The 15,323-nt window shown below is 45.5% G+C and overlaps 1 protein-coding gene across 4 annotated transcripts in view; it reads right to left on the bottom strand.

Annotated features, from left to right (window-relative positions):
- Positions 1–15,323, bottom strand: part of SLC6A17 (solute carrier family 6 member 17) — a 1,431,819-nt gene that overhangs the window by 1,024,784 nt on the left and 391,712 nt on the right. For all 4 annotated transcript variants that reach the window (XM_073615860.1, XM_073615859.1, XM_073615858.1 and 1 more), the window contains one exon: positions 10,737–10,894. In XM_073615860.1, coding sequence (XP_073471961.1) covers positions 10,737–10,894 — 158 coding nt within the window. The remainder of the gene's footprint in view (positions 1–10,736; positions 10,895–15,323) is intronic.

The following is a 15,323-nucleotide window of genomic DNA, read 5'->3' as shown; positions in this document are numbered from 1 at the left end:
GAGATTTCAGGATTACTGCAGGCCATTTTCATAATGGTTTCCTTTACTGCATATTTATGTACTCTGCATATAACATCCCTGGGTTTCTCCATATTTTGGGTAATGTATGTGGGAACTCGATGCACCCGATCTATCTCAATACATTCAGGTGCCGAGGTCCCCATAATCTGACCAAATACTTTTTGGATAACTGAGGCTAATTCAGATGTTTGGATTGTTTCGGGTACCCCTTTTATATGAATGTTCTGCCTTCTGTCTCTATTTTCATAGTCGCCCAATTGGTCTTTATATGAATTTAGGACATCCTCGTGATCTTTAATCGCGTCTTGAACCTCCGCCACTGCCTGTGCCATTACCTCCTGACTCTCTTCCACACTTTGTACCCTACGCTCCAATGCCCGTGTATCTTCTCTTAAGTCCTCCACTGCTTGCTGACATGCCTGCTCTAATTAGCTGATGGATATCAGTCTTTGTAGGAAGGGCCCTCAAAAGTTCCCTAATTTCCATCTCTGTTTCCCCCCTCCCCCCCTAGCACCGGGGGTCCGTTTCTCCCCCTCTTCCAAGGATGGGCTTATGAGACTTCTGTCTTGTGGGCTTAGGTTTTCTCCTTGTATCCTGGGGCCATAAGCATTTAAAAAAAAAAAAAAAAACAAAAAAAAACAAAAAAAAAAAAAGGAAAATACTTTCACGAAAACCAATATAGTTTCTCCTTCAAATTTTTAAGGGTGTGGGGGTGGGGGGAATGCAGTCTCTGTAGGTCAAGTCAAAGCAGGACCTATATGGTATATACAAAGAGCATGGAGGAGTAAGTGGTTTTTATCCCCCTTTTTTCCCCTTAGGGAACATCTGCAGATGTTTAAGCAGTCAAGCAATCAAACAGTCCAGCACATTAACTTTAGCAGTCCTTTTCCACTGGGTTGATAAGAAATTTTTCAGATTTGCATATAACACAAAAGTAAATGAAACAGCAGGCAGTCCACGGGTGCAGCTAGAGACCTAAAAGTACTATCACTTTTCGTAGAAAAAAAAAAAAAAAGATCTCCTACCCAAGCTTTCGATCCTACAGTCCTGCAGTTTAACCAGACCAGCCAGTCCGGCTGTGTTGAGCTCCACTAGCCTCCGTGCACCTTCACTCTTCCTTCGGTAGACCGCAGTCCCGGGGGGTGGGGGGGTGCTTCTGACCCAGGCTTCTGTATCTGTCACCGTCCCAACTCCTGCTCAGCCCCCCAGTGGCTCCAGCGGCTCCACTCACTCCAGCAATTCCAGGCCCCCCCGATCCTTACGAGGATGCAGCCCACACAGGTCAGCAAACAGCAAACAGCTCCTCCTCCAGGTCAATCACTCAGTCTTCGCTCCAGGCACTCCCAATCGTCCCGGCAGCAGCGTTGCTCTAGGTTTCATAGAGGGCTTTATCACACGGCTGGTATCAAGCACGGCGAAGGGCAGTAAGGGGCCCTCTATATATCCATGATAATACCGCACTGCATCCAGGAGGGTCCAAAAGGATCCAGTCAGGTAATGCTCAAGATGCCACTATATACATACAGGTCTCAGCTCCAGCTTACTCCATTGCACTCTGTCTTTGCATCTTCTTGTACAATCCGCTGATTGCACTACCCCGGTTCCATTGGTGATCTTCGCTTAATGCATCTAGTATTCCTAAAGCAGCATGGGAGCTCAGGCGAAAGACGTGCTCACACGTCCACACTCACACCCATTCTGGGTGAATTCATTCTAACCAGGAGGGCAAGCATTCTTCCCACGCTTTCACCCTCACCGAAAGCTACTTGCTTTTGGAAGATTTGTTTATTCTCTGCATTCCCAAGCATTGTTAGGCGATAGTTCTGCTGTGTCTCTATCCATGCCTTAAGCCTCTCAGGTGTCGGGTCATTAATGTATTGTTCTTCTGCTAGTATCTCTCCTGCCTTTTTTTACCATTCCTTAGATTGTTTTTTGATTTTTGATACTTGTTGAATCATTAAACCTCGAAGAAATGCTTTGAGTGTGTCCCATACAACCCCACTCTGGGGCAGTACCTATGTTCCTTTCAAGGAATTCCCCTAAGGCCGTCAATACCGCCTGTGGTTCTCCTATGAGCTCCATCCAAAAGGGGCTTATTCTCCACTCTCGAACATCTTTCCCTTCCCCTATTTCAATGAGGGTGTGATCCGATAGGCCTCTTGGCATATAGCTTACGTTTTTTATTGTAGGTATCACCTCCTCGTTCCCCAAAACTAAATCAATCCTCGATAGAATGGAGCGTGTCCTGGAGAAGCATGAGTATCGCCTGGACATCGGGTTCTGTATTCTCCAAATTTTCTTCAGACCTATTTCTCCCCAAAATTTGGACAGTCAGTCATCCGTTACACCGCCCCGTTGTACCCCCTGGGGGAATCTGTGAAGTTTCTGGTCCATGACCATATTAATATAGGGTGGTGGTGCAATGTTGGTCTATTGAGTGAGGTGGGCCCACATCCCAAAATTCAGGGAGAAATGGAAATTTGATCCTCTTACGGGACTTTAAAGGGGACACCTACTCATGAGTAATAGAGTATAATAAGGAGTGTAATAGATATAGGTTTGATTGCAAAAGTTTAGGTGTTTATTGGGGTAAGGATTCAGGTAAATTTAGGGTACAACAGATGAGGCATAAAGTACCACAATCATAGGACTCCAGGTGTGTATGGAGCACACCCCCAGAGGGTACCCGACGCGTTTTGAGAAAAACTCTTCCTCAGGGGTGTCTGATAGGGATCAGCAAGCATAGAGGTATGTCTATAAATCAAAAAGACAGTAATGAACAAACTATACAATAATGTGTATACAACAGGGTCAGTAACATCATAGGATAGTGTAGCTAAACTACTACAGAAATATAATATATTGTACATGGTGAGAAACATTTGAGATACTGACCATATTATGTTGCTTGGAAAGCATGTATTACTGCATTGTATCCAAAGAAGCACTCAAAAGGAAGGGGGGGGTTTGGTTTGTTGGGGGGATAAAAAGACACACCACTGGACTTCCGCGGACCGCTCGCCTCCAGTCCGCGTCAGGCCCGTGACACCCAAAACCCGGCGGGGCAGCCTAAGAGAGAGCTCCCCAGCAAAGGGCGCCACAGAGCCACCGTGGAGAAGAGTAATCCTAAGTAAGCTCCAATCTGTAAAGGGTCAAAAGGGTAAGAGGGGAATGTTACAACCAGTTGGAGAGGTGCGTCCCAGGGAGGGGTGAATTATAAAAAATACCCCCGATGTGGGACAAGACACGTAGATATAGTAGGATATGTATGAAAAAAGAAAAAATACTAATGTACCTGGAGAGGGCCGAGAGAGGGCCCATGCAGGCAGGAGACTGCAGGTCTCCAAAGGGAGGGCGTTTTATCCTTAAAATCCGGCCTGGTGAGCAGGTGTGATGGTCCTGTATGCTGTCCCAGACTGTGTGCATCCAGTCCCTATGAGGGTAGCGGTGCCCCAGGGGGGTAATGGCAGTATGGGAGCAGTGGAGGTGAGTGCTCCAACAGGGGGTCCAGGCCAGGAGGTCCAACCTGTATTAGTAAAGGCATGAGTGAGGGAGGAAGGAGGACGGAATGGAGGTGCGTCTGCCTGGAGGGATCCATGGCAATGCAACAAACAGCTGATTACCTGGTGGGTGTAGCAGCGGCGTGCAGTGGTGTGGGGCGGAAAGCCGTAGGATGATGGAGTGGGAGCCGTGTCAGATATAGTAAGGCCGCACCCGTGATTGGTCACGGGTGCAACCAATGGTGCGCAAGGGAACGCCCCCCGAGCCTGGGGCGCGCGCAGCCGGGGAATCTCTGAGAACCCGGATGCGGTGACGTCAGACCCCGGCGCGATGACGTGGGTCGCACGGGGGTGGGGAGCCGAGACCCGCGCCGAAGACCCGCGGTGCAGTGATTGGAGGAACACGGATCGGACTTCCGATCCGAGTCCTCCAGTGAGGAGAGGGCCGCCTGCAGCGATCATTGTTGCACCTGGCAGGAATCTTCACATTCCACCCACTGGCTTCTTAGCTCGCCCTCTCTCTCCCCCTCCATCCCGGGCCGCCCCGGCCCTGGCGGGGCGGCCGTCTGCTCCCCACTCGGCGCAGGGGGGCCGCCTGGTGCGACAGTGATCGCTGAAGGCGGCCCTCTCCTCACTGGAGGACTCGGATCGGAAGTCTGATCCGCGTTCCTCCAATCACTGCGCCGCGGGTCTTCGGCGCGGGTCTTGGCTCCCCGCCCCCGTGCGACCCACGTCATTGCGCCGGGGTCTGACGTCACCGCGTCCGGGTTCTCGGAGATTCCCTGGCCGCGGTCTCCAGGGGACCAAGGCGCGCGCCCCAGGCTGGGGGGCGTTCCCTTGTCCACCATTGGCTGCACCCGTGACCAATCACGGGTGCGGCCTTACTATATCTGACACGGCTCCCACTCCATCATCCTACGGCCTTCCGCCCCACACCGCTGCACGCCGCTGCTACACCCACCAGGTAATCAGCTGTTTGTTGCATTGCCATGGATCCCTCCAGGCAGACGCACCTCCATTCCGTCCTCCTTCCTCCCTCACTCATGCCTTTACTAATACAGGTTGAACCGACTGGCCTGGACCCCCTGTTGGAGCACTCACCTCCACTGCTCCCATACTGCCATTACCCCCCTGGGGCACTGCTACCCTCATAGGGACTGGATGCACACAGTCTGGGACAGCATACAGGACCATCACACCTGCTCACCAGGCCGGACTTTAAGGATAAAACCTCCTCCCTTTGGAGACCTGCAGTCTCCTGCCTGCATGGGCCCTCTCTCGGCCCTCTCCAGGTACATTAGTATTTTTTCTTTTTTCATACATATCCTACTATATCTAGGTGTCTTGTCCCACATCGGGGGTATTTTTTATAATTCACCCCTCCCTGGGACGCACCTCTCCACCTGGTTGTAACATTCCCCTCTTACCCTTTTGACCCTTTACAGATTGGAGCCTAGATTGTAAGCTCTAAGGAGCAGGGCCCTCTGATTCCTACTGTATCAAATTGTATTGTATTTGTACTGTCTACCCTCAAGTTGTAAAGCGCTACGTAAAATATTGGCGCTATATAAATACTGAATAATAATAATAATACTTAGGATTACTCTTCTCCACGGTGGCTCTGTGGCGCCCTTTGCTGGGGAGCTCTCTCTTAGGCCGCCCCGCCGGGTTTTGGGTGTCACGGGCCCGACGTGGACTGGGGGCGAACGGTCCGCGGAAGTCCAGTGGTGTGTCTTTTTATCCCCCAAAAAAACAAACCAAAAACCCTCCATTCCTTTTGAGTGCTTCTTTGGATACAATGCAGTAATACATGCCTTCCAAGCAACATAATATGGTCAGTATCTCAAATGTTTCTCACCATGTACAATATATTATATTTCTGTAGTAGTTTAGCTACACTATCCTATGATGTTACTGACCCTGTTGTATACACATTATTGTATAGTTTGTTCATTACTGTCTTTTTGATTTATAGACATACCTCTGTGCTTGCTGATCCCTATCAGACACCCCTGAGGTAGAGTTTTTCTCGAAACGCGTCGGGTACTCTCTGGGTGTGTGCTCCATACACACCTAGAGTCCTATGATTGTGGATTCTCTGCATGTTGTATTGCCATGTTTCCATGCTTGTAACTTGTATCCTGTACTTTATGCCTCATTTGTTGTACCCTAAATTTACCCGAATCCTTACCCCAATAAACACCTAAACTTTTGCAATCAAACCTATATCTATTACACTCCTTATTATACTCTATTACTCATAAGTAGGTGTCCCCTTTAAAGTCCCGTAAGAGGATCAAATTTCCATTTCTCCATGACCATATTAAAGTCCCCCATGAGTAACACCGGGACACCTGGCTTATCCAGGACAAACTCCAGCAAACTACGCAGAATCGCAATATTAAAATGGGGTGGATTATACACATTGGCCAGCACAAATATTCTATTCTCTATCTTACAATATAAAAAAAAATTAGCGTCTAAATTCATCAATCCGACTTTGCATACAATTAAACATTACCCCTGATTTAATCAAGATACTCCCCTAGAAAAGGAAGTGTGAACCGAGTGATAATGTGGACAAAAGTAGGGTAGTGAGATGTGTCTTCTGCAGGCAAAGGAGTGTAGCCCCATATATTTTTGCCGGTGACAGGACTGCCCTTTTTTTCCCTGAGTCTCCCAAACCTCTAACATTCCAAGAACATAGTGTTAGTTCTTTTTTATTTGTGTGCCTCTACTCATTAGTGTTCATTTTTCCTATAGTCATTGTGTGATTTCCTTTTCCTTACTAACTCGTGTCATTTGTTATTCGTGCATTTTTCCTGTAGTCTCTTAGTGATCTCTTAATGAACAAGTGATGTTTGTGACAGTCGTTATTGTTAAAAATGTGCGTTGTACATTCTTCCCTGGCCCTTACATGCATACTGGAACTTACATACCAAACAATCCCATCATACCAATCATACCATCCACTTTTCTCACCACTTTACTAGGTTTAACTTGGGGCCTTCTATTGTGACCTACCCATACACCCCTTTTTTTAAATATTGTCATTGTGGTTATTTTTAATTTCAATCCACCCCCTTCCCTATCCCTCCCTCCTAAAAAAGCACAAAAAACGCAAAAGAAAACAAATACAACAAATACAACATACAGTATGCAAGAACAATGTGCAGTAACCCTTAAAAAAAGGGGGTACCATGCTTTTTGTTCCCCCTTCTTCCATACACCACCCCCCACCCCCCGTCTTCTTAGTGCAAAAAAAGAAAAAAGGAGGAGGCAAGAAGAGAGAGAAAAAAAAACACACACACAAAAAAAAAAATCATTATAAATCATTTCTCCCTCTTCTTTCCTCTCCCTAGTGTTATATTAACTCAATCATATTATCCCTGGGTTTCCCAGGGAGGAGCAGTCCTGTTCTTCTAGCGTCTCTCCTTGTGGGTTGTCAACCACTCCATTACCTCTTCGGGAGTATCAGAAAAAACAGTCTCCCCAAGACCAGTCACCCTCAGTCTTGCCGGGTACAAAAATCCATATGTTACATTCAGTTGATATAATTTGCGTTTTTTTTTCCCTGAACTTAGCTCTCCGCTTTTGGAGATCAGGTGAAAAGTCTGGGTATATAGACACCCTAGTGCCATTGTAGAGTATATTGCCTATTTCTCTAGCTCTGCGCATTATAATTACTTTATCCTTGTAATAAAGCATTTTTGCCAACAGAGACCTTGGGGGGCTCCAGGCTTGGGGGGGTCTAGTGGGGACCCTGGGTGCTCTCTCTATTGCGAAGAATGGTGTGAAAGACTCCTGCCCAAATGTATCTACTGCCCACAAGACCTCTTTCAATGATGGCTCTGGCTCCCATGAGGCTCCTGCCCCAGACGGTAACCCTAGGGTCTCTTTCGCCTCCTGCTCCAGGCCCCCCCCCCCCCGAGACGCTCACCTCCGTTGGCATTGATACATGGCTCTGTCCATGACTTCTTCTTACCCCAGAAGCCCCAGCCTGCCGGTTGGGCTGTACCTGTTGGGCTGTACCTGTTGTGAGGTATTTTTTGGGGGGGTCTGGCCTGGGTTATGCGCATATTTTTGTAGTTTTGCAGCAGCTAGACTTGCCTTTGTGGTTCACTGTGATGACATGATGATATTAGCAGGGAAAAAAAAGGAGATGCAGCTATTCTATGCCACTCCTTATTTATACCTTTCCTCTGAATAGGGCTATGCAAAAGAAAATTGGATCAATTCAGACCTGCAAGAGGCTGTGGAGCGGGAGAGGGAAAAGGGAGAGCAGGGCAAATCAGGAACATTAAAAAAAAAAAAAAAACAAGTTCAGACCCACTGTTCAAAAAAAACCCAACCCCATACTCCCTGTGTCTAACACCGTTTTTGATGCAAAGAGTTGTTTCTTACCCATCCACGATATAACTTTCCAGCAGATTTTAAAGTTGGGAGTGTTTGGCTCCAGTCACCCAGTTTTCAGATGTAGAGGTGTCAGGGGGGAGAAGAAACTTCTTAGCAGCAATCAAACGTTAACTCCACAGCATCTCCACAAATCTTGAAAGCCAATCTGCCACCTGTTTAAACGAGGGGAGGGGGGAGATAGCGTCTCCACGTCTCCACAGTTCCCCCTGTTTTCAGGCAAGTATTCAAATATTCCTCCAGCCGTCCCGACTCGCATCCAGGCAGGGATCTCTCAAAAAGACAGCACGGCTGAAGCCTCTCACGCCACCGACAATGACAGTGGGGGTAGCCTCTCACTCTACCCTCTTCAGCACTGCTCTTCTCCGCTCTGTCGACCGACAGCTGAGTCTCTCACACCACTGCCTCCGCCCTACACTGCTCCATTTGCCCGCTTCTGGCTGTTACCGCCGCTCTCACCGACGGTCACAGCTCAGCCCGACACTCGGTCTCGGTCTCCTCAGCTAGTGCTTAGCAACATAGATCTGCAGGGTGAGCAGAAGACAGGAGGTGAGGAGATGCTGCACTCACGCTCACATCCTCATCCAGTCACGCCCCCTTTCGGCCACTCTCTCATAATTTTAACCTCATGTTTTAGTGGGTGCAGATCATCCTCTAATTGACTTATCCTTCCTTCCAAAGCTGCTGTTCTTTCTGCTGTCTTTTGCAAGTCATGTCTGACCAATAATAATTCTTCCTTAACCCCCTTTAGTTGGTCACATAATTCCCCCAGTGAGAACTTACATGCATTCACAGCTTGAAAAACATCTTTCAGTGTCGGTTCTTTCTCAAAAGAGGCTAGGATCAGAAATTGCCTCCAGATCTTGCTCATTAATCCTCAAACTTTTATTACTCACCATTATTAATTAATGGAACAGGAGTACTGGGGTACCATGCACTGGGATTGCTGGAGCAGGAGTACGGAGTACTATGCACTGGGGCACTATATGCTGGAGTTGCTGGGACAGAAGTGCTGGGGTACTATGCGCTGGATTTTGCTGGGGCAGGAATACTGGAGTACTGCGCACTGGTGTTGCTGGAGCAGGAGTACTGGGGTGCTGGATTTGCTGGGACCGGAGTGTTGGAGTGCTAAGCACTGAGATTGCTAGGACTAACCTGTTTTTCCAGGGTCTCAGCGATCTGCTCTGTTGTTGCTCCGTCCCATCCATCCTCTCGTGGTACTCACATACAGCTTTGACAAAAAATCCTGGAAGCTGAAAGCTTGATTTTTTTTTTTTTTATGCAGAGCTGCACCAGATTTTGCACTCCCCAGTTTTAGTAAATCAAACCCATTCCATGCTTTTAATTGATCTATTGACTTTACTATATTTTAAGTAAATGACCCAGGTGTTCTGGCCTCAAATGCTTGCTGCATGTGTGTTCCAGGTCATTGAGTCATTAAATGTCAGAGAATTAGAATGTGAGAGTCTGGCAGTTAGCATCACAGAAAGTGACCAGTATTGGCTGTTAACAGCAATTACAGTGGCTTTAAAATCACAGCCTGTCACTGTGTTTCAGCAATCATAAAAATAATCTTGTCTGTGTTTGGATCCCAGCGCTGCCCTTACCAAACATGCAATTCATATCCTTATAAACATATACAAATGCAAAATTTTATATAGTCAAATGAGAATAAATCAAGTCCTGTAAACAAAGTGCAAAAGCGCTTTCTTCAAAAGTGCCAAAAGTGCTCCAATTCTTCTTTGCCTGATAAATAAAGTGCCGTACTCCCCTCTTATGTGCCCTCACTCAACAACTTTATGATTTGAATTCGCCTATTGATAGCAAAATATTCCTCTAATGTTGCTGTTCCTCCAACTCCTCTTCTCCCCTCGATGGGATGGTGGAAATTTCTCTCATGTAAAGAGGATTAAAATATGTATATAGTGTAAATTTATTTTTATTTATTTAAAAGAGGTTAGAAACAAATATATGATTTACACTCACAAGCAATCTCTGTTAAACACGTAAAGCCGGTCCGGAACCAGTGCTGCGGGGTGCGCTTCAAGGACCAGCCGTGACGTCAGCGGAAGTTCCCACTAACGCAATTCGCCCATCTGGGAGAAGAAAAACCCATTAGGGTGGTGACGTCATGTCCAGTCTTTGGAGCGCATGCCGAAGCGCTGGATCCGAACAGGCTTTATATGCTTTTTTACAGAGGTTGCTTGTGAGTGGAAATTGTATATTTGTTTTTAACCTCCTTTAAATAAAAATGGAATTACACTATGGAGATCTTAATCCTCTCTACATGAGAGAAATTAACACTATCCCAACCTGCCATCCCATCGAGAGGAGCAGCAACATTAGAGGAATATTTCCCCAACAATAGGCGCATTCAAACCGTATAGTTGACCAGTGAGGGCACATAGGAGGGGAGCACGACACTTCATTTATCATGCAAAGAAGAATTGGAGCACTTTTGCACTTTGTTTACAGGACTTGATTTATTCTCATTTGGACTATATGAAATTTTGTATATATTTATGTTTATAAAGATATGAATTGCATGTATGGTAAGGGCAGTGCTGGAATCCGCACACAGATAATATAAAGGGGTAACCATATCTCTATTTCAGCAGCAGCCCACACAGTCAGCAAGTCACTTTTGGAATACTATAATTTACTGTAGTGCAGGTATATACTTATCAAATAAAAATAATCTTACTAGAGAACTTTGGGAAAATAGACTTGTAGAGATGACAACTTTAGCTTGATTTTTGTTCTAGAATAAAAAAAATGGAAATCTTGAAACCAAGTGCTTACCACACAGCTAGCATAGCCAATTCCTCCAAGACGAGGGCATATGTAATTCCACACACCAATGCTACCTCTACGAATTCTTTGTCCCACAGCCAGTTCAAGGAAGAAGAGAGGGATGCCAATCAAAATGAGCAGAATCAGGTACGGTATCATATAGGCTCCTAGGGAACAAACCATTGATTCATCATTCTAGAGGCATATTTGCACAGCCAAATAAGGTTAGGCAATATCTATCTTTTCTAGTGTTTGGAGAATATGACAATATTACTGTATATTTAATAGCATTTGATACTCCCAAGCCTTTTTGGGGGTTTGTCCATATACAAGATTCTAGAGTTCAACTTGCTTCCATTGCCTGCCAAAATATATTTAATCCTTTTGTCATGAAAGGCTTTGCATTTGGAATCCTAATAGAAAAAGCGTAGGATAGGCTTTTAGGTTGGGTTTTCATATTTAAATAGAATATATTCTACCCAGACATGGAATATGCACCTCAGACCTTTCCATTCATCAATATTAACAGACAACACTACATTGGGAGAAGTGGGGGGTATTACAACTGTCATGAAGAAGTGATTTTTTCCCAAAGATAGGCAATGGCTTTGTGATTCTATTGAAAACTATTTTTTTTTTTGCTGGAATATTTCTTGGAGAAGGTTTATACAGTATTCATTTTCTATTAGTGCTTCTGAGTTCTGGGAGTTAACTTGGCACTTTAAAATTTTCAAACATTTGTCCAAAGTTGAGAACAAATTAGGAAGGGCAGTGGTGATTGAAAGTGAAACTTTAGTCAGAAAATTAAAAGAGAAGTATGGGATTGTGAAAAAAAAATTATACTCACCTAGGTGGATGCAGCATCAGTCCCCCTCCAGCTCCAGACCAAGAACCGAGCGATCAAACACTGCTAATCTCTCAGCTCGCAGCCAGAGATGTGGAGAGGAAAGAAAGCCAGCTAGCGTGGAATGCAAGCTGTCCGTTGCGTTCCACACGGGCTCACAGGCTTCCCCTTCCACATCTCCAGCTCGGCGCTGACGTCATCCAGGCACACCTGACAGCTCCGTCCCCGGCTCTCCCGGTTTCGGTTGGCTCTCCTTTCCAACAACAGGCTCTGTCATTACCCCCCCCCCGGGTTGGCTCCACGTCTACCCACCAATAGCGGTATCAACACTGCCTGGACACAGCTGTCAATTGGCAACCAGTCAGCAGCCATCAAAGCCACACTGCACACCAGGCTTCCTTCTGCCCCAGCATGGTTCCTGGTGCCCCTCCGTGCTCCACCAGTGACCCCTCCAGCCTGTGAGCTTTTAGTAGTATCGTTGGCTTTTTTATCATTATTATAGTGTTTTATGACTTTTGTCCAATTTTATTCCCTAATAAATCATTGGTTTATGGTTTAAACTAACTGTCCATACTACACTGTTTGGATTTAACCCATTGAGCGCTGCTCATCAGTTTTTCTTATCTATGCTACATTCTCCTCAATGTTCAAGCAGCTGCACTGGGTTCTGATCCACAATCTACAGATTTAAGTTTGTCACACCACATCATAGGACCAAACGGTTTTGATAGCACTCCAGGTTTTATATGTATTTTTTCTTATAAAAGGTAAGTACCCACTTGAGGACTGTCCGCCATGTACTGTGGGTGGGCAGCCTGTGCAGACAAAGCAACGTACTGGTATGTCACTGCCTGCTTCCCGGGTTTAGGGCGCGCATATGCAGAGCCCCCCTGCCGACACCCATTGTGGTCGTACACAGCAGGGGTTTGTCGGCAAGTCCCAGCCAATGATTCATGGCCGGGACCTGCTGATCGACTTTGTCCAATCACAGCCCAGAGCCAAGTGTTGACAATTTACAGAATGAACAATCTGTCTGTTTCTTATTCTTAGACACAAAAAGATCAGTTAGTAAAAGCAGCACATAATGCACACATTACACATTGTTAGGCACACATGATCGCCCTAGATGTTAACCCCTTCCCAGCCAGTGTCATTAGTACAGTAACATTGTATAATATTTTCTCACTGTATTAGTGTCACTGGTGATGTCAGTGGCAGTTAGTCAGTCCAATCCCCCCCCCCCCGAGTCAGTTAGCGTCAGATTTTCCCACCGCACTATTGCAGTCCTGTTATAGGTCGCTGATCACCTGATGGGGAAATTGCATATTTCCTTATTAAATTTGTCTCACAATATCTAAGAAAGCCTCCAATATCCTTAATACCACAGGAATGTCATTAGAAACTGACCAAGTCCTGAAAAGGTCATGTTTCTGAAGTCCTGTTCAGTAGACATGTGCACAACGGAAAAATTTGTTTTGTTTTTTTTTTCTATTCTGTTGATTCGTAATTTCGTAAGACGTGAGTTTTCATATTCTGACTAATTCGTATTTTCGTAAGTTATTTTTTCGTTGAATCGGAATGATTTGTATTTCTGTAAGCCTAATTTTTTATTGATTTGGAATTCGTACTTTCCTTAGATTACATTTTTTTCGTTGATTCTGGACACAACTCCTAATTTTGTAATTCGTACTTTCGTGAGATGGCCTTTTTCGTTGATTCGTACTATCGTAACATTGTTTATTTTTTTCCTGTTCATTCAGAATCGGAGCACAATTCATAATTTTGCATATCTCTCTCTCAAAATGGCGCTGCCTAACATATTTCGGTTATTCAGAATGATTCAAAATCTTGTATTTTAGTTTAATTTTCAGACATTAGCCTCTGCCCTTGTAATGTCATTTTGAGAGTACAGTGGTGTGGTGAGGGAGGAGCAGAGAGTAGAGCAGAGCTTGTATTGTTGTTTTGGTGGTTGATTTTGTGTGGTTGATGGGTGCTTTTGTACAAATTAGACTGTCCGTAGGAAAAGTAAGAATGAATGTGTGAGTGAGAATGTTGGTGTTAGTTAGTGTTGGTATAAGAGTTGTTGGTGTGAGTGAGAGTGGAGGGGAGCGGAGGAGTGGAAGCATGGGGCTCAGGGGAGAGGAGGGGTGGAGGTGGGAGAAGGAGTGGAAGGGAAGAGAGGGGAGAAGAGAAGAGGAATGGAGGGGAGGGGAGAGGAGAAAAGGCATGGAGGGGAGAGGAGTGGAGGGAGGAGGAGTCACGGAGGGGAGGAGAGGCATGTAGGGGAGAGTATTGTTGGGGTGAGGAGGAGTGGAGGGGAGTGGTGAACAGAAGCAAGGAGTGGAGCAGAGGCATGGAAGGGAGTGTGGAGGCGAAGTAGAACAGGAGCATGGCCAAAAAAGGAGACATATCCCCCCACATCAGAAGAGAGTGCAGCAGAAAACGAAAAGACAGAGATCAAGGGGGCCCATGTTTAGCCCAGAGGAGAATGATGCATTGGTTGCTACAGTTATAAAAGATAAACTGACACTCTTCTGCTTAACTGTGTCAGCATCTGAGAAGGCAGCCTGGGAAAGAGTACGGGATTCGGTGAATGTGGTATCAAAGGTTCGCAGGGCCACCAGTAGGTTATGCCGCGTACACACGAGCGGACTTTATGGCAGACTTTGTATGGCGTACTTGTCGACGGACTTTCCAAATGAACGGACTTGCCTACACACAATCAACCAAAGTCCGACGGATTCGTACGTGATGACGTACGACCGGACTAAAACAAGGAAGTTCATAGCGTCGGTTTTTGTCCGTCGGACTAGCATACAGACGAGCGGACTTTTCGACCGGACTCGAGTCCGTCGGACAGATTTGAAACATGTTTCATTTCTAGGTCTGTCAAACTTTTGAGAAAACAAAGTCCGCTGGAGCCCACACACGATCAAATTTTCTGACGGACTCCGGTTCGCCGGACCAAGTATGCCGTAAAGTCCGGTCCTGTGTACGTGACATTAGGCACAGGTAATTATTATTCAAACATTATATCACTGTTAGAACACACATATGTAAAAAATACACAGTATAGTAGTCAATAAAAAGTAAACTGAGTTGAACTTAACAAAAATATTTATTTGGCACAGCCACATACAGAAAAGTATATGGAAAATATTGTAAAAGTGTATACTGTACAGTGCCTTGTTACAACCAAAAACATAAATGTATTGTATTGGGATTTTATTTGATAGACCAACATAAAGTGGCACATAATTGTGAAGTGGAAGGAAAATGATGAATGATTTTCAACAATTTTTACAAATAAATATGTGAAAAGTGTGGCGTGCATTTGTATTCAGCCCCCCTGAGTCGATACCTTGTACAACCCCTTTACAGCTGCAAGTCTTTTTGGGTATGTCTATACCAGCTTTGCACCTCTAGAGTGACATTTTTGCCCATTCTTCTTTGCAAAATAGCTCAAGATCTGTCAGATTGGATGGAGAGCATCTGTGAACAGCGATTTTCAAGTCTTGCCACAGATTCTCAATTGGATTCAGGTCTGGACTTTGACTGGGTCATTCTATCACATGAAAATGCTTTGATATAAACCATTCCATTGTAGCTCTGGCTCCGCCCCAGTCTCAAGTCTTTTGCAGACTCTAACAGGTTTTCTTTTAAGATTGCCCTGTATTTGGCTCCATCCATCTTCCCATCAACTCTGACTAGCTTTCCTGTCCCTGCAGAAGAAAAGCATCCCCACAACATGA

This window comes from Aquarana catesbeiana, linkage group LG02 (genome assembly GCF_042186555.1).
Source record: "Aquarana catesbeiana isolate 2022-GZ linkage group LG02, ASM4218655v1, whole genome shotgun sequence".
Classification (NCBI taxonomy): Eukaryota; Metazoa; Chordata; class Amphibia; order Anura; family Ranidae; genus Aquarana; species Aquarana catesbeiana.
This window is presented reverse-complemented; position numbering and strand designations above follow the sequence as displayed.